At 42.6% G+C, this 23,029-nt stretch overlaps 3 protein-coding genes across 3 annotated transcripts in view; 2 read left to right on the forward strand and 1 right to left on the reverse strand.

Annotated features, from left to right (window-relative positions):
• Positions 1–77: 77 nt before the first annotated feature.
• tmem30c (transmembrane protein 30C) lies at positions 78–3,653 on the forward strand. The gene is made up of 7 exons (XM_019894435.1): positions 78–543; positions 688–804; positions 1,321–1,428; positions 1,512–1,602; positions 2,119–2,265; positions 2,330–2,542; positions 2,801–3,653. The coding sequence occupies exons 1-7, from the start codon at positions 352–354 to the stop codon at positions 2,986–2,988; spliced, it is 1,056 nt and encodes a 351-aa protein (XP_019749994.1). The 5' UTR covers positions 78–351; the 3' UTR covers positions 2,989–3,653.
• Positions 3,654–3,729: 76 nt separating this feature from the next.
• Positions 3,730–15,988, reverse strand: dcbld2 (discoidin, CUB and LCCL domain containing 2). The gene is made up of 15 exons (XM_019894434.1): positions 15,753–15,988; positions 14,276–14,500; positions 13,248–13,385; positions 12,249–12,300; positions 12,084–12,156; positions 8,318–8,451; positions 8,156–8,196; positions 7,853–8,068; positions 7,622–7,746; positions 7,193–7,340; positions 6,353–6,496; positions 6,171–6,264; positions 6,030–6,079; positions 5,825–5,953; positions 3,730–4,694 (listed from the first exon to the last, which is right to left on the reverse strand). The coding sequence occupies exons 1-15, from the start codon at positions 15,856–15,858 to the stop codon at positions 4,342–4,344; spliced, it is 2,028 nt and encodes a 675-aa protein (XP_019749993.1). The 5' UTR covers positions 15,859–15,988; the 3' UTR covers positions 3,730–4,341.
• col8a1a (collagen, type VIII, alpha 1a) overlaps positions 15,975–23,029 on the forward strand; it is a 27,673-nt gene continuing 20,618 nt past the window's right edge. Inside the window, exon 1 of the mRNA XM_019894432.1 lies at positions 15,975–16,055. Coding sequence (XP_019749991.1) covers positions 16,050–16,055 — 6 coding nt within the window. The 5' untranslated portion in view covers positions 15,975–16,049. The remainder of the gene's footprint in view (positions 16,056–23,029) is intronic.

Here is a 23,029-nt window from a genome sequence, read left to right on the forward strand (position 1 = left end):
TGCCGAGATCCTCATGTCATTGATTTACGACAAATACTTATAATGTCAACATCTCTGGGGTGTACAAACAGGAATTGAACTCCAAATAAATGCCCACATGAGGAATTACAATCAGGACAAATTGACTCTGTGTTGTCCAAAACAAAAAAGGCCAGAGCAGTAGAAATCAGGAAGAGGCGATTGTTTGTGGTTAATTATTAACAGAGCTCAACCGTCTCTCGCCACAGCGAGAGGCCTGTCATCAGATGTCTGTGCGTCTTTGCGTAGTGATACCACAGGAACTGGAACAGGAAGCGAGCTCAGCTCCTTTGACAAAAAAACTGAAGCAAAGTTCCCCGTGCCGTCGCCGCCATGGCCAAAGCAAAGAGCGGACCCCTGGCCCGGAGGCCCGACAACTCGGCCTTCAAGCAGCAGCGTCTGCCCGCCTGGTCGCCCATGCTGACGGCTAACACCGTGCTGCCTTTCTTCTACTTCATGGCTGTCATCTGCTTGCTTCTGGGAATTTGGCTTCTGCTTACTGTTCAGAGTGTACAGGAAATCCGGGTAAGTCTCTCTCGTATTGTTTTCGATTGATAAAACTGGACGGTGGCGAGCTCAATGTTTTCACGTGCCTGAAAAGCATCGAGGAAGGAAAAGGGCAAAGTTCATGTTGTGTGTTCTCTTCATCAATCTTTCCTGTCATCTTAGATGGACTACACAGACAGTGGCGCGTGTGCACATTGTCACGACTTGCGAAAGAATGTGAGCAACGCAGCGTTGATCTGCACTTGTAAACTGTACTTTCATGTGGACAGACCCCTGAAGGTAAGGTGTCCCCAGGAAGTAGTCTCCTTCGGCGCTCGACGCAGTCTTAGTCCACCTCACTTTCTTTTATCTCATCTGTCGTACTTTGCCGATGTCGTAAATGATGTAAACCATTAACTCGAATGGCCAAAAGAGACCGTTAGAATCCCTGTCTAATTGCGGCTGAAAAGAATAGCAGGAATAACGAGATTTAAAAATGCCCCCTCCGCCTTAATAAATTAAATAGGCATTTAGAATTTTCATTTTGTGTTTCCTTGGGTAGTCTCTGTGTGACATTAAAATTGGTTTGATGAACTGAAACCTTTGTATGTGATAAACATGCAAAGGACACAGGAATCAGGAAGGGGGCAAATACTATTTCACATCACTTGTATGTTGTGTTTGTAGCGCGTGATAGGTGGTCTCTGCTTTGTATCGGTGGTGGACCAGTTTGGCTGTGCACTTGGCCACAAACGTCTTTGATGCTTACGAAATGGAGTTGAAGCCAGACTGAAGTTTAGTCTTCTGCTTTGTAAGGGGGACGTCTTCTTCTACTATGGCCTCCAAAACTTCCACCAGAACCTGCGCAGATACATGGACTCCAGGGACGACGCGCAGATGGTTGGCAGGAAGACCAATTTGAAGGTGTTTTGCAGAATATTGCGCCTTGTTTTTAAAATACAAGTCGACCTCGTGTGAATGAGTTCATCTTTATTGCGCTGATGCAGAAACCCAGCTCATACTGCAAGCCATTCGCCACCAATGACAAAGGACTGCCTATCGCTCCCTGTGGCGCCGTGGCCAACAGCATCTTTAATGGTAAACACACACCATTGGATATCACCAATGTCCTTTGAGGAATTATAGATGGGAATGAGAACCCACTTGAATGTTCTGAGCCCCTGTTTGCATGCCAGTGTCCAATCAGATGGACTTGCTGGAGATTTTGCGCATGGATGTCGCTAACTGACATCGCGCTGTGTTCTTTCAAGAGCAAACTAGTTGAGCAATTTTTTAACAATGAATTTCATGATGAGGATCATCCCTCCCCATTTATATGCGGTCAAATAATGTCTGCTTGAAGCAGCATGTGGTTCACTCCCCAATGTTATTTTGTACACCCCAAGGTTACAGGTGTGTGTGTGTGTGTGTGTGTGTGTGTGTGTGTTACTAACTGGATGCCCATTACATATGCAGTAATGTCTTGGTGAAGCAGCATGTGGCTCACCCTTCCAATGTTGTTATTGTACTCAGTGTTCATGTTTGGTGAAGCAGCATATGGCACATTGGTCACTATGTGTTTGTTTTGATTTGACATCTCTTACTTCCTCACAGATTCCTTCAAGTTCCAATATCTGGGCTCTGGTAGTTCGGATGAACCGGTGCCTTTATGGCGCAAAGGCATCAGCTGGTACACGGACAAAAACATTAAGTACCGCAACCCGCAGATGGACAACCTCAGCTTGGCTGAAGTCTTCCATGGTATTCTTTTTTTTTTTTGTGCAATTGCACATGATGGTGGCTAACTAGTGTGTGAACCCGACAGGCACGGCGCCACCTCCCTACTGGCACAGGCCCGTGTACGAACTGCAGACGCACGACGCCATCAACAATGGCTTCATCAACGAGGACCTCATAGTGTGGATGCGGGAGGCTGCCTTCCCCAATTTTAAGAAGCTCTACGGCATTTTGCAACGCACCAACAAACCCTTCGAAAGTGGCCTCCCGAAAGGCAACTACAGCGTGGAGATCACCTACAGTATCTTTCTGGGAGAAGACATTATCTATTTTTATCACAATTTTATAACGTTTCCAGGTCTCTTAATAAATGTCCCGCTCACAGACACATTTTCAGAAATAGGCAGGACAAAATATTTACATGGTTGTTTAATTTCACACTTGATGGGTGAGCAGGCACTTAATAAATCAAACTTTTTTTTTTTAACAATCCATTGAAACTTTCCACATGAACCTTTTACCTTTATTTGCTGCCTTGACTCTTGACTTTTCCCTCCAGACTTCCCTGTGCAGTATTTCCGAGGCAGAAAGCAGGTGGTCCTGACCACGCTGAACTGGTTCGGTGGCCCCAATAAGTTCCTGCCCATTGCTTACCTGATCACCAGCTGCCTGGTTCTGCTGGCGGCCATCGGCCTCACCGTTGTGTGGTGGAAGTTTGGGAAGGACGGGAAAAACATGGATGAGTAATAAATATGTAGCAGGGACTAATGATGGGAAAATGAAGCTTCGGATTTGCTTCATGAACCAATTGTAATGTTGGCTTAAAGAAAGGGGTTTAAGAAATGGCAAGGCTCCATCAAGAGGAGTGAAAAAAATACATTTGCTTCATGAACCAAATTTGAAGCTTTGTTTGTCCATCACTAGCAGGGATGATGTAAAACAAAAAACAATTGAAATTAATACCAGAAAATATTGGTCAATACAAGTATTGTATTGGAGCTGAATAGATTGCACAGGTTGACCTAACGTTACATTAACGTGAATAGAAACTAATTTAATATCAAAATGTGTACATGTTTACTTCTCATTTTATACTAAAAGATATCAAATGTATTGTTTTTTTGTTGCCTGAAATCTTTTGACACTTGAAGGCTGGAACATACAACGTTATTGGCAGATAGAGTGCAGCATGTAGATTGTGCTATGAACTTGCAGTAGAAAACATTAAAGTTGTCATTCAGGAAATGATCTTGTGCTGTCAATGGCAGTAAATAATTTTAAAACCTATTTTTCCCATTTACCCTCATTTGGCCTTATTCACTAATAAATGCGTTACTCTGCACATAACCACTGTATATCCAAAATCAAGTCTGGCACGTGCTTGTCGGCTGAATCTCAAAAATATAAAAAATAAGCAATATGGTCAAGATAAATGTTTTAAATTTCCGAGGGAGCAAAAAAAAAAAAAAAAAAAACAAGTGAACGTAATGAAAGTGAATCTTTAATTACCGCCACTAGACAATCTATGGGCTAATAAGCACTTCCCAAAATAAACAAAAAGAGTAATGCTATACCTCTATTAATCTTTAAAAGTTTGCTTTATTTCTCACATTAAGACTTTGAAAGGTTTATTCTGCTGAGGAACGACACAAACACAAGAATAGGCAACATTTGGTCTGCGCAAGCAGCGTGGGGTGGGCAGCGGGTGGGCTTCTCATCAGCAGGATTCAAAAATAAATATCAGTAAAAAAATCACTTGGGAATTCTACGAGGTTTGCAGCGACGGAATCACACGAGCAGTAACACAAGTTCAAGTCACACTTTCTAAGACGACACGTACTGTGGACAATGAAGCTAAGGAGGAATTCTTTGTTTTCCCATCATCACCTTTGTAACAGAGGGGGGGAAAATCACAGTTTCACAAGAGCAAGAATCACAGATTTTGAAAAACAGTAGTCGGCGCGCTCGTCTTGTGATCCGCGTGTGGCGCGCAAACAAACATTCATTTCTGCGCTTTCAGTGTTCCGACTGGAATGGCGCCATCGCAAGCGGGTCCAACTCGCCATGTGTACATGATACAAAGCTCAGGTTGTTGGCTAATCACGCGCCCCCTTCGGCCCTGGTGGCACCGCACTGGGGCACCTGGTAGGTGGGGTCGTGTCCAGTGGCGGTTTTGGGTGTGTCATAGGCCGACTGGCTGCCGTCTGTCCGTGCCAGCAGCAAAGCGGTGGGCGCGGCCCCTGACGGGTGGCAGCCCATGTCCACCACGATGGGGGTGGCGTACTCGGTCCCGGAAGCGGGCAAGGGCTCGGCGTACGCATGGTAGACGTCCGGAGAGATAGGGGCGTCGTACAGGTCGGGGTCACTGTAACCCGGGTCGGAACCCTCGTCTGGTTTAAAGGTGGACCGGGCACCCAACGTTGTTACGCCGCTCACCAGGGGCTGTGCGTATTCTGTACAGATACATGTGATGTAAATATATGACAAGAACATCAACACCGTGTAGTAAGCATCTCCACAGATGTCAATATTTAGTGTGAAGATGTTTTTTTTAACTGGACAGCACATTATAAGCATATTTTAAAAAAAAAAAAAGGGGGGGGGGGGGATCAGCTTCTTGCCCTGCTCTCAACTGTTACCAAAAAAGACAAATGCAGAATGCTGCAACCTGCTGGCGGGTTTCTTTACTACCAGCTTGTGCACCACTAGTACTGTGTCACTCCAACAAGACCCGTTTCAAATGAAAGAATTTTGCAACAATACTGTATTCAAGTGGGCAAGAACATTGGTGTCCCAGCCAGGACACCTCAAATGCTGTTCAGACTTTTTGGGAGGAGCCTGTTAATATTGAAATGTTTTCTTTTTTTAAGCTGTCTTACCTTAAACAACAAAAAATTGACTTTCTGACAAGTTAAAGTCACTTTGTAGAATATTACTGGAGTAAAAGTCTTCAAGCATCTGTCATTTGCTTTACAAAAGTACATATCAAAATGGCAGTTGGATATAATTTGAAGCAAAAAAAAAAAAAAAACAAGTTAGAATTTTCATATTTCAATTTTATTTTTATTGGTTGATTTATGTGGTGTTAATACCCAGTGTTTCACTCCACAGTTAGGCATGATGAACAATTGTGATTTTGTTTTTCAGTAAGGAGTAATGAAGATGCTCGAGGGGAATGTAAGTAAACAACATTTATGCCTATAATAATTGTAATTAATCAGCAGTTTACTCTCATAGGAATTTTATTCTGCCAAATATAGCATTCTGCATCAGCCTAAAAAAAAAAAAAAGACATATATTCTGTATCGGAGTTAGTTGTGAACCTCTTCTTTGTGTGTCTTATGTCTGTATCATACTGCACCCTGATGACCTGATGATCGAGGCGCACACACACCAGAAAGAGCAATGTAGGGCTGGAACGGATTAATGACATTTTCCATTCATTTCAAAAAGGAAAGAAGATTTGGGATTTTGATTTCCTCAATAGTCAGAAGCATGGGAGCAAGAATGACCCTTAGCGATGCTTTAAATCTAATGGTCAGTACAGCAAACGGCAGCTTATATCCGGCATCACAAATGGTACCTGCAGGTTCAGCGTACAGCCTCGGAACGGCGCCCCTCGTCGTGAGCCGGCCCACCTCGCTGCTGCTGTAGCGGACCTCCGCGTCCACCATTTTGGACGGCAGCAGCTGCTTCATACTTTTCCACCAATCTACAAGGAAAACGTGACTAATTCCAAAAGGGAAGTTGTCAAAGGGGGACGCTAAAAAGAAAAAACAATGACACACCGGTTCGATTCCAGTGAGGAAGGTCATATGCTCCTTCGGAGCTCTGCTTCCTGTAAACAGTGTCGAGTCATAAAAGCAATGTTGCTGCTGTTTTTTTTTTGTTTTTGGGGGTTTGTCAAGTCATGATGAGCAGATACATACCGACTCCTCCAGTGCCAAGCACAAACCACCAGCAAGATCAGTGCTGTCAACACCATGACCAAGACAGGTACCAGAACGGCAGCAAGCGCTACTTCTGAGCAAACAAATAGAATAAGAATGAACTCATCCGTAGCCCAACCATTTGCTTTAAATTCGGTAATTTTTTTTTTTTTTTAACAAACCTTTGCCAGTGAGAGGCGGCATGGTGGTGTTTCTGATGTCTGGAGATGGTGTGGTCTTGCCGAATGTACGTGGCCGTTTCGTGGCTGCTAGGCGAGGGGTGAAACCAGGAGGCGGAAACATCCTGGGCACCATACCCCGCCTCGCTGTGGAGAACACCACCACTTTAGCTACCTTATATACAGGCGCTACAGTTCCGTTTTTAAAAGTTTGATCAAGTGTCCCAAAATATCCAACCCCGATGCTCAAAATAAGGGGTTTCACATTGCAGTTTACAGGTTAAAATTAGCATTTTGGCCTCATCAAAGCATCCTGAATTGCAAAGATGAGAATCAACCAGCTTGACTGTCTAAGTCGTTTTGCTGGGCCGAACACACGTGAAGCAACACGCCAGTCGGAGGTTGAGGCTTGAGTCGCTCTGTGCTACTTACGCCGCGCCAGGTAGCTAGCAACAAAGTTTGGCTGCCTACTGCTATGGTGTCCCTCCTAAGTTAGTAATCATCACCACCACGGGGCAAATGAGCTATACTTCTGGTATGACAAGTCTTGTTCTCACAAAAGGGATGACGAGGAAAGCCAAAGAAGCCAGCATAGATCCAAAGCTAACCTAGGACTGACACGGCTGGCACGTTTAACACCGGAATGAATTGCTTGATCAAGTCCACGTTTCACAGACGGAACCACATTAAAGCGGAGACCATCCACTTTGAACAGCGAAAAAGCAGGCAAATTAATAAGTGTCTGGACTCCGGAGAGAAACCTTTTCTAAAGAGAACCGTAGACACGTGAATCGGAGCTCGCATCAAAATAAAACCACCACCCAATGAGCATTGCGCTCTCACCTGTAGACACTTGGCATCCAAGCAGCTCCAGCTTGATAGCGATCCTCTGCTGCCACCAGGTTGGATTTATCCTCACGTAGCGTGCCTCGATGGGGGGGATGAAATTATTCCTCACCTCGTCCAGGTAGTTGATGTTGCCTTGGAAAACCTGAAACCACAACAAAAAAAAGTCTCCAGAATCCCAATGGTGGCATTCCCAAAACAGGCCACTTAATCCATATCCATCCATTATTAAAGCAGAGTGCCCATCCCAGCACTCTCCACAAACCACTCATTTCCTGGGAAACCCTGAGTCAATACCCGTCGTTATGGAAACACCACAACGTATGCGACCCCTCAGCCATCCGAAGAGTCATATTTTTTCCAATCAATTCGTCCAGCATGGATTCCGGCGACGTTATTGATAAACTGATTTGCCGCTTGCGTTACCATGTCTTGTGTGGAGTTGGCCTCTTTGTAGCAGAGCCACCGCTGGCCGTCGTGACTGTAGAGGACTCGGTATGCTGCCACGTAGTACGGGTACTCCCTCAGCGTAGAGCCTGTGCTAGTGATGCCTTCATGGAACAAAAATAATCATAAGGAGAATAATTTTACTCAAAAAAATGATTGCTTTCACAGGATTTATGACAACATCTAATATATTGATAACCTGGTCAATACCTGTGATTCTCTTCTGTCGTTTCAGGTCCACCTGCAACCACTGGTGCTGGTCATTCTGGGAGGGCGCCCAGGGAAGGCCCGCCTTTTTTAGCCGAGCTCCTGACGGCGCCCACACGCTGAGCTGGCCCGCCACGTCGTTCCACTCCCACACAGACGAGGCGGAGATCTGAATATCCGCCACGCTCCCGGACTCCAATCCCAAGGTTCCATAGCAGCCTTACAGCAGTCATTTAAAAAAAAAAAAAGTCAACCACATACCTTTTGGTGTGTCCTTTTACACTATTGAAGTCACGTGACACCTACCATTTGTCCTGAAGGTGAAGAGACTGTTTGACAGGGTTCCTCTGTGGGGCAATAAAAAGTACATTAGGGGAAGGTGACAAATCAACATTTTCTTCTATTTTCTGTCTGACTAGGCTTCCTAATACATTTGTCCATGAGCAGTTCTTTTTTTTTTTTTCTTACCCAGTGGACGTGACGTTGTTGGCCAGTGTGCCCTTGTAGTGCGGGATGCCTTTACTGCTAACCACATGGATCCTGCCCCCAATGGCGTTGGACACCACGCCAGCGTGGACGGCGGCCAAACACAGTGGGGATGACTAGATGGGTGGCATTTTTTTTTTTAATTAAAAAAGGTTGTTAGTCACACAACAAGGATTCCCACACCATCAACCTCATACCCTCTGCAGTATAGTAGAATATGAAATCAATTGAAGAAATGCAGTACCTGCAACCTGAATACACGGACATTTGATTTTAAATGGCATTTTCTAGTTTACATTTACACTGCTCAAAAAACTGCTTCTGAACCTCCATAGACATCGCAGCTTTCAATCTGAACTGTTTAGAATTTATTTTTTTTAATTGCAAGGGTTTTGGCCATTGATCAACACTTTTTTTTAAAGTATAGGCTATAAATTGTGAACATAAATTATTTTTTTTTAAATCATTAAAATACAGAAAGTGATAGTCAAATAATCATATCAAATTTAACAATCTCAATTTTATATAATACATAAAAATGAACGTGTGTAAAATAAATCTTTGATAAGAAAATGTAAAAGATATTTTTTAATCTTATTGAAAAATCAAGTTAAATCAATGCAATAAAAACTGAGCCTTGTCTTTCGGAGGCGCAATTCCTCATGAAGATTATGCATGCTATCGTTCACGCTATGGCAGATGGGATGCCCATGAGTTGCCGTGATGTCACCTCTATTTGGCCAGATCCGCGCGAGTGTCTCAGGTAGTGAATCATGCCGCCGGCTGCATTCCAATCTAAATGTGCTACCCTCAACACAAAAGAGAGCCTTCCCGGGAACAGCTGGGATTTTTTTTCTTCTAAATGACTGGAAAAGGTCTACCAGAGGAATTTGGCACTAACGAGTTGTGGGGCAACATGCCGAGTGACGATGGTGTTGACACGCATGTATTTATTCACAGGCATGCTGCAAGCAATCAACACTCCTCCAATGACTGCTTCAAATTTCATATGAACACACACACACACACTACACTTCCGAGCAAACCACTCGGGCTATGTTTCCACCAAGCCCTGGTTTGTGTAGGCGGGATGGCCATAACTGCGTTCACTATATGAACAGTGTGTGACATCTTAGCAACACCACACAATTGCGCTGTACTGATTCAAGTGCGACACCATTCGCGAGCCAAGCACACAGCAATATGTTGCGATTAAAAGAACACTTCCAAAATCCAACTGTAACACACAACTCAAACCGTAAAAAACATGTCATGCAGTATTATTTTCAGTGGTGAAGGCATCACTTCATCAGATTACACATTGTCAATTAGTGTCGTTGGACCGTGCATGTGACGCATGCACCAGACATGTTTTATTGAAAACCGAATTGTCCCCAGGTGTGGATGTGAGCGTTAATGTTTATCTATATCTGCTTCGCGATTAGCTTACGACAAGTCCATGATGTTTCCCACCTCTTACCCAAAGTTAGCAGGAATGGGCTCCGAATCAGGATATGTGTAACAGAAAATTGACGGATGTTTAATTTCACACCTGATCGGGTGGCCGGGCACTCCAGAGACCCAACTAGTTGTACACAAGCCATTAAAAGTATGGCACCTTAATAGTAATTTTTAAATCTGTTGACAATGGAAAATCGAAAAAACTGCACCGTAGTGAATTCCATATAAATGGAGACCTTGAAAGTGAACTGGATAGCTTCACCCTGCCGCCGACGCAGTGTCAATGTGTCATTCCTCCATACTCACGATAATATGATGCTGCTGGGATGTGCACGCACGCACACTCTTACATACCCTATATATGACATGCAGACACAGTGAGGTGTTGTCCGGCATGTCAGCTGCACTGAGTCACTCTCTGAGAACACGGTGCAGCTGCACTGGATTAGGAGCTCTTTTCTTCTGGGCCAAAGTATTATCTCACCTCCGTTTCACCCCTCTGACCCGGACCCCTCCTCTGTTCCTGAGGGACGCCCCACTCCCTCATAGCCCAGCCCACCACCTCCTCTGTCCGTCATCCTCCCGTCGCCCGGCAGCAACCCTCCTCCCTCGGTCGAATCATGCAGTGATGACATCATTGCGCCCCCGCGGACTCAGATACCAAAAAGAAGAGACCAGTTGACAAGGCAAAAACTCAAAGGTGCCTTAAAAGGACCACAAGGTCAAATTGCAATGAGGCTCAGTGAAGGGAAAACAATAACCCTACGATGGCAACGCGTCCCTCGTATATCAAGAAACTGCGCTCGCCCATACGCTTGTATGTTTTCTTGGTGTTGCTATGATATGCTATGATGTAGTAACCAACATTGTGGTCCTCAATTTCTCTCATTTGCATTTTGAGTCGGTGACATTTCTCAGCATTCATACTCAATTTTGGCAGTAATAGTATCCACTAAGCATTGCGGCGGTGTATTTAGAATGCAGAAGTTGCTATGATATGCTATGATGTGGTCATCAAATTTCGAGTTTTCTATTCTTTTCTTGAGCTTATTCGTTTTCTGAGCATTCAACAAGTTTCATAAAGTAACTTAATTTCATGAAAGAAAGACATTGATAGAATGTAATTTATAACAGCTAATTTAATTTGTGAGTCATTGTTAAATACAGTGAGCTTGCTTCCCAAGCCAGATAGCGACGGTTACTACTCTAACGTGACTTCGCAGACACGAGAGAACATGTATCAACGTGTCCCGACCAGCCGGGTGTCAGGTGCCGACTGCAAGTGAATCGCATCGGTTGCCGCTTATTGCGTTAACGTGCCGCCTAACTAGATAGCGGGCCAAATTGAAGTAGTTCAGTGCCATCCAAACAGAGAGAAAGCTAATTAGCGTGGGAGCAACAACCACTTTGTAACAACAAGAGACAAATTGCCGGCATTTCAAAAGGCGCTCGATATCAGATCAATTTGAGTACTACCTTAGGAAGAGGAATAGAATTTGCAGCCAACAGTGTGTCATGGTGACACCTGTGAGCTTAGCATCCAATATGGACACATATACAGTCTGGTACGTTCAGCGGGTGTTGACATGACTGCAGTCACAAAGTTCAAAAAAAAAGAAAAATATATCTCCAAAGTGGGTTGTTAATAACATTTAGTGTGGTTAACTTATTTTTACATTTGTATGAGTTAAGAAGTGTTTAAAAGGTATTACCGTAATGTGTGAAGTTGACTTGCCTTCAGCAAGCCTCCCTTTCGACTTCAATAGAACCCACATCAAGCGCCATCGAAGGATGAATCATTGCATATTCTTTGAGTTGTATTGTTTAACCCTTTCATGCACCAATAATGATAACACCGTAACCTGATAACATGATAACCTATCCACTGTAGTAACCACTGTCCCTCAAAGTGTTAAATAGAGGTTCACTGTGTCTTTGTACAGTGAATAAGGATTTTATAGTCACATTTCCACCTACCATTCCCCAAACCTTTAGTTCTAGGTCTTTGTTTTAGACTAAACGGTTCCAATCTGTTCACGGCTGCATATCCTTCCCCAAAGGTTCTTGGACCTCTTCAAAGTACGAAACCCCTTAAGGGTCTTTATTTGCCCCTGATAAATTTCCCCAGGACTCAATTTTAAAAATAGTTCCAGCAGTCTTAGGTCCTTGGGCATGCGCTACCATATATGATGGCTACCGTGACACGATAAGATTTCTATTGCCATTACCTCCGATTGAGAAATCATGACCCGATTCCTAATACGGCTTCGAATCAGGTTTTGCTCACCTCTCTGTATCCATTTGGTATTGTTCCGGATACCTCCTGTGTCGAAGTCAAGCATCCGGCTGGACAGTATTTGCTGGGGAAGAGAGAGAATGGAAATGAATGTCGGAGAAAAGAAAACAAACAAACAAACAAATGTCGCCGTTACGCAAACATCACGGAACTTACCTAAACTCCGCCTCGGGAAAATCACTGCCTTTGTGCAGGCAGGTGATGAGATCTAAAGTAAACAATGTCAGAACAGGTTTATGTCATGAATTAACAACAATTAGTGTGATGTTGTCTTACAAGCAATTAGTGGCTTGAACACAATTGTGCTTGTGCCAGTGGCTATACAGTACTACAACCTGACTTGCTGGTTATTTGGCTAAAACACCAATGTGGCTAAGAAGCAAAAATGATAATATACAGTAATAACAATATAGAGGGAGAGAGATTACAATTCTTTATTTCTTTTTTATACGGTACACATTTCACAGCTTTTCCGCATACCTGTTCACAATCTGAATGCAAATTCTTGAAGAGCAACTGATCAATTAATTGGTTTCTGATTGAATGTTTTTTATATTCATTTGTAATGTTTTAATCACACATCTTTAGGTCATCTTGTTCATTACTATGCCCACCACCAAATTGGAGATGTGAGACTTAGTACACCAGAGAATGTCACATACGCAGGATTGAAAATATTCCAAATCTTAAAAATGATAGACATGTTGAGGTTTTAACAGTTTGGCAACCCAAATTTTAACAAATCCATGAGTCAACACGGCTTACCCGGAATTCTCCAGAAATCCTGTGGCGTAAAATGTATCTGGTAAAAAAAGCCACTGAGTCAAAGTGACTAACACTATACTCCCCCCACCACCGACCACGAATGGTCGCTATGGTGACATATATGCCGGCTAGTGGCCGCGTGGGTCACCCTTGTAAGTGAGAGATATTGGCAATGATTTGCAGAACAAGAATGCACTCTTAAAAAAAAAAACTAAAAAAAAAAACGCTATTTGGAAGAGCTAACTGCCGTGACTTGACTTAACGGACGCCACCACTTCCTCTTTCTGTGGCGTGAAAAAGCGCAAGTGACGGCCACGCCGGCTGAGTAGAAAATTAAAATAGCAAAAAAATTGTATCCACATGTTCTGACAAAAAGTCAAAGCTTGTTACCTGTGTGTTCGGTGGTGGAGTAGGACAGGTAGAATCCACGTCCAGTGTGGTGGCTCCCACTCATGAACTGAACAGTAACCTGGTTGCCGGTGGACTCTATTAGCATGTTCACATTCACGTTCAAGCCGCAGTACTTCGCTGGAGCATGACAAAAGTCAGGTTGGTTAGAAAACAAATTTAATAAAACACTTTAAGACTACATATTATGTAGTAACATAACTACATTCAATTGCCTTCTCTGAACATTTAACATCTGAGAGGCTAATTTTGGTTGGTAGCTAAAGTGACTGCTTGAAGCACTAGACAAGTGTGACCGGAACACACCGGGATCGTAATTTAATTGGTAAAATATATAGAATAGAATGGATTGTATGAATAGTGTCTTGTGACAAACACTTGTGTTAATAAGCTAACTGCGTTCATACCTCATACCTTGAGCTAGCATGCTAAGGCCCTTTTAGCGCTTCTTTAAAATCTTTCGAGCTTGACGCTATCACAGTACAAGATGCAAATCTTATGTGCGTTTTGTGAAAATCTATCAAATGTTTCTATTGTGCAATGCTCCCCGGCAGCTAGTTTGAGTCATTTTTCGTTTTAATGAGGAAAGGTTGCACAATTTTTTTTGTAACTATGAGGGAGTTAACAATTAGTCAATTTATAAATGAACAAATCAAAAAGGTGATATATTTAGCTGCACCAGTAGTACAAATAGTTGCGTCAAATAACACTGGTCAACACATTTTTACTACTTTTTTAATCAGAGATTAAACTCAACTTTTCTGAGTCCAAATTTTACTTAACACATGACAACAGTTCCTCCCTTGGAACAAGTTTCACAAAATGGCTCAAAATAAAATGATCGATTCATACTTTGATGTTTACCAAACTGAGGCTGAGGGATCTTAACAAGTTATATTACAAATTAAATATTACATTGAACAAGCACCAAATGATTATTTTGTAATTTTAACTTTTTCTTTAGCTTTTGGTCTTTTTTTTTACTACATATACATCGACGTTGCGCTTACCGATCTCGTTCCTGGTGGGTCCGATGCCGTTGTACAGGCGGAGGTAGTTGACCTGGCAGTCGCTGTCGTCAATGTCCAGCTCGGCGAAACGGAAGCGGACCCTGTTGCCAGGGGGCACGCTGATCTCCCACTCGCACACAGTGTTGTTGGGGTACGGCCCCGGGTAGCCCAGAGACGACAGCGTCCCGCTACTGGGGCCAAGCACTGTAGGGCCACAGCCATCACCTGCACAAAAACAACACCACCACAAAGAGAAGGTGACTTTTGTGTTGTTGTTAGGGCCAGACCTCAGTTTGGCGATCAATTGACTGGGTGCTTTAATTTAACTTAAATGTTACACTGTTTGGAACATTGCTTAGCCCGAGGACCAGGCTTTATCTATTCCCTTTATTTCCTATGGGGAAAATTTGAAGTCAAAAGGCTTGTTTTCAACCTCCGAGGATCCACTGTAATCCCCTTTGCAGCTGCGAAAAACTAGCTAATCGTAAGCGATACATCAAAAAGTGCAACTTAAGTCAACTTGTGACCTGAAAGATTTTTTTTCTTTTTAAAAGGGGGAGCTGAAGTGTGTTTATCTGCGTTATGCAAGAGCTTCCCGGTGGACATTATCCAGCTGAACAGGACAAAAACAAAAGCCTCTTTCCCTGCTCTGACTCACAGCAATGTTCACCAACAGCTCATGTTACCTTCCTAATAACTCACCACAACACTTCACTTTCAAATTAACCGTCCCTTATGCAATTGCATTCGGTGTAATTCCATTATATATTAGATAGATATTGACTGAATTGCATGTAGTTTCAGCTGTAATTAAAAGTTATGTCAAAATTGTCCACGTGTTTACAGTCAAGCTCCCCCATCCCCTAACTTCACCCCACTTGAGTTTTACTTTTAAAACTTTACTCGTTTCGCACACCTGTGCCTGAAGTAGCTTCTCGCATATTAAATACAGTACACCATTCGATTCCCCAACACACCATAAAAGCGTGCAAACATGAGGAACTGGCGTGATTGGTGCGAGGGGAAAGGCCACAACATGCCCGACATGTGCTGCTGTCTCGTATTGGCGAGACAGCAGCCATGCTCCGTTAAAACTTGAAGGATTTTAAATGAACCTTCCTCAATTTCACATTTTAATACAAGCAGTGAGTACGAATCTGCATCTTATACTCTTGCTTTGACACTTTGCTTTATATCGGCGGTCGTGTGAGCCCCCAAACCGTCCGCGTATCGAAAGCAAATCACGTGAACAAAACCGGTTCTCCTGGTTTTTAGCGCAAGGAATGTATGGCGACGGGCGGCGACGGGCGGCGGCAGGCGGGGAAAAATCAAACGGAATTCCGCGTACGAAAATGGCCATGTTAGGACACAGCTCAACTTTTCATTGCATTTGTAACACATTGTGTTGGTATGTACGTTCCCCCTCCCCATTTCACGCCAGCGTTCACACCACTTATCGCAGACTTTTGGCACCCACCTTTTTGCGCCCTGCAGCCTTCCGCGGTGAGGATGATGACGAGGATCGACAGGACGAGAACCCCGGCCCCTGTCGGCCCCCTGCCCACCATTACCGCTCCTTCCATAGTAGCAGCCTGCAGTCCAAATGCATACTGCTCGCTTCGGGACCACCGGCAGCACACCGCTCCGATCGAAGTGCACCAAGCGGGTCGACGTTCAGGTCCACGCGAGCGGAACCGATCGTGGCTTGTCCACCCCACCCCCGTGGATGTTATTCTGTCCTGCTGTGATGATCCAGTGATTCGCGACACTCACTATGGAGGTCAGTTAGTTAGCACACTTACACACACACACACCACAGCCAATCTAAAGGGGCGACTTCCTCCATTCAAGCTCCACCCCCTGGAACTCGCTCACACACATTTGACACCCCCGCAAGTCCAAAGGGCAAATCCACCTTGGACTTATTTGGCCTAAGGAGAAATACAGTCTACTCCAAATGTATTGGAACGGCAAGGTCAATTCCTTTGTTTTGTTTTTTGTTGCTGCTGTGTAAGGAACACATATGTGTTTGAGATAAAAGTTCAGAATCCCAGCTTTTAGTTTCTGGTATTTACATTTAGGTGTGGCAAACAACTCAGGACATAGCACCTTCTATTTGAAGCCACCCATTGTTCAAGTGAGCAAAAGTAGTGGAACATGTGACAGATGTGTCTTTCTAGTTGCTCAGGTGTTGGCTTGAGTTTTATTGCTGAAACATTAGATAGTGCTTTTTGTTTCACATGTGAAAACTGCATTTGCTGTTAAGAAAACGTGAAGACCAGAGAGCTGTGTATGGGTGAAAAGCAAACCATTTTGTATTTGAGAAAAAGAGTGGATAATAGATCCGAGCTAGTGCAAAAACATTGGCCATAGCTAATACAACAATTTGGAATGTCCTGAAAACCAAAGAAACTACTGGTGTACTGAGCAACAGACGTCGAACAGGTATGCCGAGGGTGTCAACAGCACTTCATGACAGAAACATTGTGAGAGGCCGGGAAAGGAAACCAGTGGTGTTGTTTACCTCTCGGTCCCCACACACCGCAATAATCTTGTCCCACATTGTTTTTATTTCACCACACTGGGTGTGTTTTTTAAATTTTGTTTGACTGTGTGTGTCTGCCTGTTCTGCGCATGCGTGTGACATATTTTCTCAACGGCGATGGGATATCACCGATATCACGCCACCAAAACGTCACATCAGCCTATCATGGCGAAATATATAATACAACTTCCTTATTGTTTTGCCGTGTCCACATTGACTCTGTGATTTGTTTTCTCTTCTGAAGCACCACAAAATCAAGTGAAAGAAAGCAGTTACGGTCCAAACATTTGTTTTGGAGAGTCACTGGAGCGAACAGTTTCGGTCACTATGGTGTTACGGAGGCGTTCCATCAAAATCGTGTTTCCTCAGCATCATGACTCATCGGGAGGATGGCCTATTTATTATTTTTATTTCTTTTTGACATATTCCAGGTTGGATTCCATTCAACTGCTGTCACACTAAAAGTTCATGCTAAATGAAATTAGCAGTCATTAAAAACACACACACACACACAATCATAAACATAAAAAACACATATGGACAATTTAGATTCATGCATGAGGAGAAAATACAAAACTCCACACAGGAAGACCGCAGTCCAGATTCAAGCATCAGAATCTCTGTGAGGCAGACATGCTAACTACAAGTGCTACATGCTATTGTTTTTGTCATTAAAATAATAAAAACATTTTATCATGACACGTTAAAACAAATTGTAATTTAATTAAATTGCTTAGGTATTATTTATTGTATTTTCTAACAACATCTAAAATACTCATCCAATATAAATGGTAGTTTAAGTAAACGGTAAAAAACTCTGTGTGTGTGTGTGTGTGTGTGTGTGTGTGTGTGTGTGTGTGTGTGTGTGTGTGTGTGTGTGTGGAGTATATCTGGAGTTAGTTCTTGTATTATGTACTGCAATCCTTTTTTTCCCCAGACTTCATGCATTGGAAGATGAAGCAAAGGGCGACATTTAGTGGTCAGAATATAGAACTGCTGCACCTATTTAAATACAATACAATACAATAAACATAAACTGCACAATTTCAATTTAAATCCTTATCTACTAAAATGATGACAGTAAAAAAGAATGAAAAGCAGTAATCGGGATAATATCAAAGGGATTTGCTAAGTTGTGTATGCATCATGACGCAGTAACATGAAATATTTAAAACAGCAGCAGATGGTCCAAAATAATTGCTGCACTGGTGTGTCACTTAATGCACTCAAATCAATGACTTGATGAGAGTGCGGCCAGTTCGGAAGATGACAGTTGTTAAGAAGGAGGAATTTAGTTCCACATCACGTGACAGGTTGATGTCCCAACATAAAAAAGACAACTAGGAATTCAACTATTGAAAAAGATGCAATATCCACGAAGATGCCATTTGATCGAGCTCTTTTACAAGAGCCATTTGAAATTAATATTAAGAATTGATTTTTTTAAAGTCTTTTGTTATTATTTAATGTAAATATCAAATTGAGGAATTACTTAAGAAATGATATTGTGATACAACAGATATAAAGTAATCAAATGGGAGTTGCCGTTTTTTAAGTGAGGGTCACATTTCAGCATCCGTGTTGCAGTACATGTGCATAAGCACATGTTTCCACCAGAGGGAGCTCTAAAGGGCACCAATTTTTACCAGGTTCACCATTTTTCACCATTTGGGAAGACACTTCGGAAAACTCATTAAATATCTCAAAATTATAAATATTATAGACAGTTGGCGGTGCATTTCTTTAGATTACTTTATTTACACGTGTTCGGAGTGCTGCAACATGTAAAACAAAAAAAAGTAGTGGTTAATGGTTAATTCAATAATAGTTTGAAAAATAAGTACAGAATAATAACAATTTAAAGGGGGGATGACTGTACTCCATGTGCATCAATCAGAGAGAAAACACATAAATAGGCAGTTAGTTAAAGACAGCGGATGTTGAAGAAACCCTCCGGGTAATGTTCGCAGCACGCACATGCAGCTCAGACGATTATTTATTTGCGACGCAAAAAGGTAATCAAGGAGGCCTCGCTGGTTCCTGGAGCAGAACGTCTGTTTGTGTATCCGCGTCTCAGCATACATATGACTGCGTGCGAGCTATGCGTCCTCCTCCATCCATCATGGCCGATGTTTACCACCTGTCTACCATGCTGGCGTGGTACCTCTTCGACCATCTTCATTTTTCCTCTCTTCCCTGACGTGATGAGCTACGCTATCCGGTTCCACGGCCCGGCGGGGCGTCAAGGCCGGTGGTCTGGGCCGGCACGTGTACCTACAGCACACACTCAGCTTCCTGTACACTTGCACAAATATACAATTTACAAAAGCTCTATAAAGGGGGCATATTCCCCCACAGGTTGGCAGGGGAGGAATAATAATCTCTTTTTACAGGAAGACTAAATAATTCCCAGACAGACTCCCACCGTGTCAGCAGTTTGCTGTCTGGGCTCCACACTACTTTTCTTTCTCTTCTGTTACTAATGTTTCATTTTTCTGTTTTAATAGAAAGTTTTGTAATAACAACAACAATAAGAATCATAATAAATTTTTATTTGACATGGACAATGCAGTCAAACAGTAACGAACGTGCATCTGATATGATGCTTATGGATTTCAAAGCTGCAGTCGAACCTCGTTACAGCGTACCTCAAGGGACATAACGAATCTGTATGTTGTAACGTTGTAACCATTTCCAATAAAATAGCTGCCAACTACGCTGCAGTATGAACATTTATAGATGTAAAAACATGAACATGTAATACAGTATAAACACGTCAATTAAAAAAAATGTGTATATGAAGAAAAATGATTTCATAAGACATGAAACAAACAACTGCAGCCTTACCCCTTCATCTCTGAAAACATTCAGTCAGCAAATGTTACGCGCCAGAGGCAACTGCCAGTGCCGCTGATTTCTGTGAGACGCCCTTGTGAGAGACAATTTCAGTCTTCACAGACAGCGAGATTTGCTTCCGTTTACCAGACTTGTTTTCAGACCACGTGCTCAGGACCCTGGAACTGATTATTTGTATTCCTATTATTTCCTGATCTTGTTGGAGGCCTTCAGACCTCCAAGCGTGGCCTCATCTTCTGTCCTTCCTTCCAATTTTCGATCCAAGGTCCTTCCCCTTCTTGCTTTCTCGCGGCTCAGTCTCGAGCGGCCAGCATCCATTACTCGGCGATCTGCGAACATTCCTCGTCCAGATGCTGTGTATTTTCCTTTTTTCTGCATGAGCCTCAAATGTACACAGCGAGGATCGATGCATTTATTTTTCAAAGACAAAAGGAGAGAAGATCCATGTGTCTGGCAAGAGGATTCATAAACTCATCAATCTGTTCGTTCATTCGGCATGCGGCGCAGGATGGAAATGTTTAAAGACGTCATTTTAAACGGACGACGCCACAACTTTAGACTATTTTCCATGGGAAGAGAATGCAAATGCTTCTTAAATGACTGTCTTAATTTTATTGCAAATTAGAAACAAGATCGGAGAAGTTGAATGTGCAAAATAATGTTCTTATGGCATAAATAAATAATATCAGTAATTTCTCCAAGACTGTTAAGAGAGCCATGAAGAGTGGATCTTATCGATAACCCGGTCTTTAATAGTTTAGCGCCGGGGCCAGTTTTGTACCAGGGCTCAGTACCCATTCCTATCCTCTGGGGATTAATTTAAGTGAGGCTACATTTACTTATTTTCCTTATTTTTCTATGGCAAAAACACCACAGCACTTTTTTATTGACCTTTGCATTTACCTAGATCAAACACAATGTGGAGTACCACAGGGCTGTGTTCTATACCTTCTTTAGTTCAACGATGACTTCGGGATATGCACCCCGAAATGTGGCCATGAACTTTTGGAGTACCGTACATAGTGTACTATACACTTTATTTCTGAAGGACAACAAATTTGGGTGGATAGAGGAAGCCTTCATCTTAACCACTTCCTCCACCGTCATACTGAAAACATTCACTGCTAAAACGCAACGGGAATGAACACAAATATTTTTTACCAGTTCCAGTAGTGAATGCAAACATGGTAATTGAGCTATGAAACAAACTTGTTAAGAGCGGCCTTAATTTCATGTATATCTAAACTGGCGTGCTGTTAGTTTGACATGAAATAACACTGACCGATTTACGAGCATTGCAGGTACTTCTGTCACAGAGTCCACATATAACGATTGCTTTTGTGTGCAATGAAAAAAAAAACACATGATGCTGCTTTCTGAGTATGGGGTGAGCTCATTGTAAGTAAGCAGTCTTTATTTATCCAACTATTTAAAAAAGAATAACAACGTTTCCAAAGGTGCTTCACACACCATCAAGTGTAAGTAGGAACAGCCTAATGGTTCATTGAGTGTGGAAACACTAACAGGAGAGCAGGAAGTGAGGTCGTAGAGTGCGTTGGGAGCAAACTAGCATCGAAGTGAGGTTGAACCATTTGGACAGAGCTTCTGTTGAATCTCATTTCACTCTGATGCGATGAGATTTTAATAAAATAATCATGAGAACCCGTTTTTCTTCCCCCATGTTAGGTTTACACTATTGCTAAAGGTGCAATCTGGACCAGATTCGGATTAAATCCGATTTTACATTTCATTTTCGTAATCTGTTTATACGGAAAATTTCATTCAAAGTGGCACTTCAACCACGTCCGTTAGAAAAAATATTTTATTTAATTTTTTTGTAGAAATGTTTGTTTCATGACATTTCCCACGGCAGCATCGTGGCTGACACTATTCTATGGTTTCCTGAAATGGGATTCGGAATATTGCTGCCTTTTCAGACAACCAGGAAATATGGGACTTGTAAAGGTCCTCTGTCACTCAAATTTGCAACTTCATCGAGGATCTTCCTTTTGCCTACACACATTTACATGTTGGAACCATCAAAATATATCCACTTAAAGCTTCCGGTGGCTGGGATATATCCCAGCAGAAAAGATTTTTTTTCTCTTGCTGACCATATGCTGCGTGTGTCCTAGCATGCCAGGCTGTTTGTGTCGGGTCAACAGTGACTCCTGTGAGCATTCCACGCATTACTCACACTCGCCTGCAGAATAGCCATCCCACAATGCCGTTCTGCAAGCACCTGCATTTATGACCCGGTACGTTTTACCCTTTAACCCAGTGAAACGATGTCTGTACTCGAGGAGCGGAAGAAGAGGGACTAGTAGTCAACTGGAATGAGTTCTGGAGAGGAGCTCTTGTGGCGACTTGAAAGGGATGACTTTTCCCCACAGTATTGCCTAACAGGCTAATCACTTGAGCATTTTGGGTTGACACGGTCGATACTAAATCGCAGGGTGGACTGATAGACACCAGCTCTCACCTCACATCAAAATGCAAAAGCTAGCACACAGGTACGAAAAACAACTGGTGACATGGTGGCTAGTACTAAAACAATATATAAATAAAATAAGGCCTGAGGCTGCTGCTTGTTTCAATGCTTGCGAGAAGTAGAGAGGTTGCACGGTGCAGATCAAGGAATGCAGCTTCCAAAGTCCTGTGACTAACGCGACTGCTGCTGTTGTAGTAAACACGAGCCACCAACATACAATTGATAATTACTTGGAACACAGTGTACAAAATCCATCCATTACGATATGATACATGCTGCTTGACCAAGACATTAATATCTGATCTCATGCAAGATTGTGCTCCAGTAAATTTCCATTTCAAACGAGTTAGCATTCGGACAAAAACAAATGTGTAAAGGAGCATATTTAGTCTAGGATGTGGACTGCAGGGCTGTCAAACTCATTTTTTGTCACGGGCCGCTTTGTAGTGACAGCTCCAGAGGGCCACATTATGACTGTCAAACCAAATAAATGTTGAATCATCTCATAATTTTTTTTTACATATACACAACAAATTGATAACGAGTTAAGAAATCTGAAATAGAATGGTTTCTTAAACAATTGTTCAAATTAATGTAAAAAGTGTAACTAAAATGCTTGCTATATCTTGACGTTCTTTATTACATATGACGATTGGAATTTTTGGTCTAGACTTTAGCAAGGGTCACGGAAGTCGACACGCATGATTTTGCTTTCGTGGACAACATTAAATGATGTAGTGGGCCAGAGCTGCCCCCCCCCCCCCACTCCCAGCCTCGTGTTTGACACCTGTGGTATAAAGGCTCATATACTGTACTGTACTGCAATGATGATTTTCAACAAGTGTATAAATAAATATATATA

This window comes from Hippocampus comes, unplaced genomic scaffold (assembly GCF_001891065.2).
Source record: "Hippocampus comes isolate QL1 unplaced genomic scaffold, H_comes_QL1_v1.1 scaffold96, whole genome shotgun sequence".
In the NCBI taxonomy this organism is placed as follows: Eukaryota; Metazoa; Chordata; class Actinopteri; order Syngnathiformes; family Syngnathidae; genus Hippocampus; species Hippocampus comes.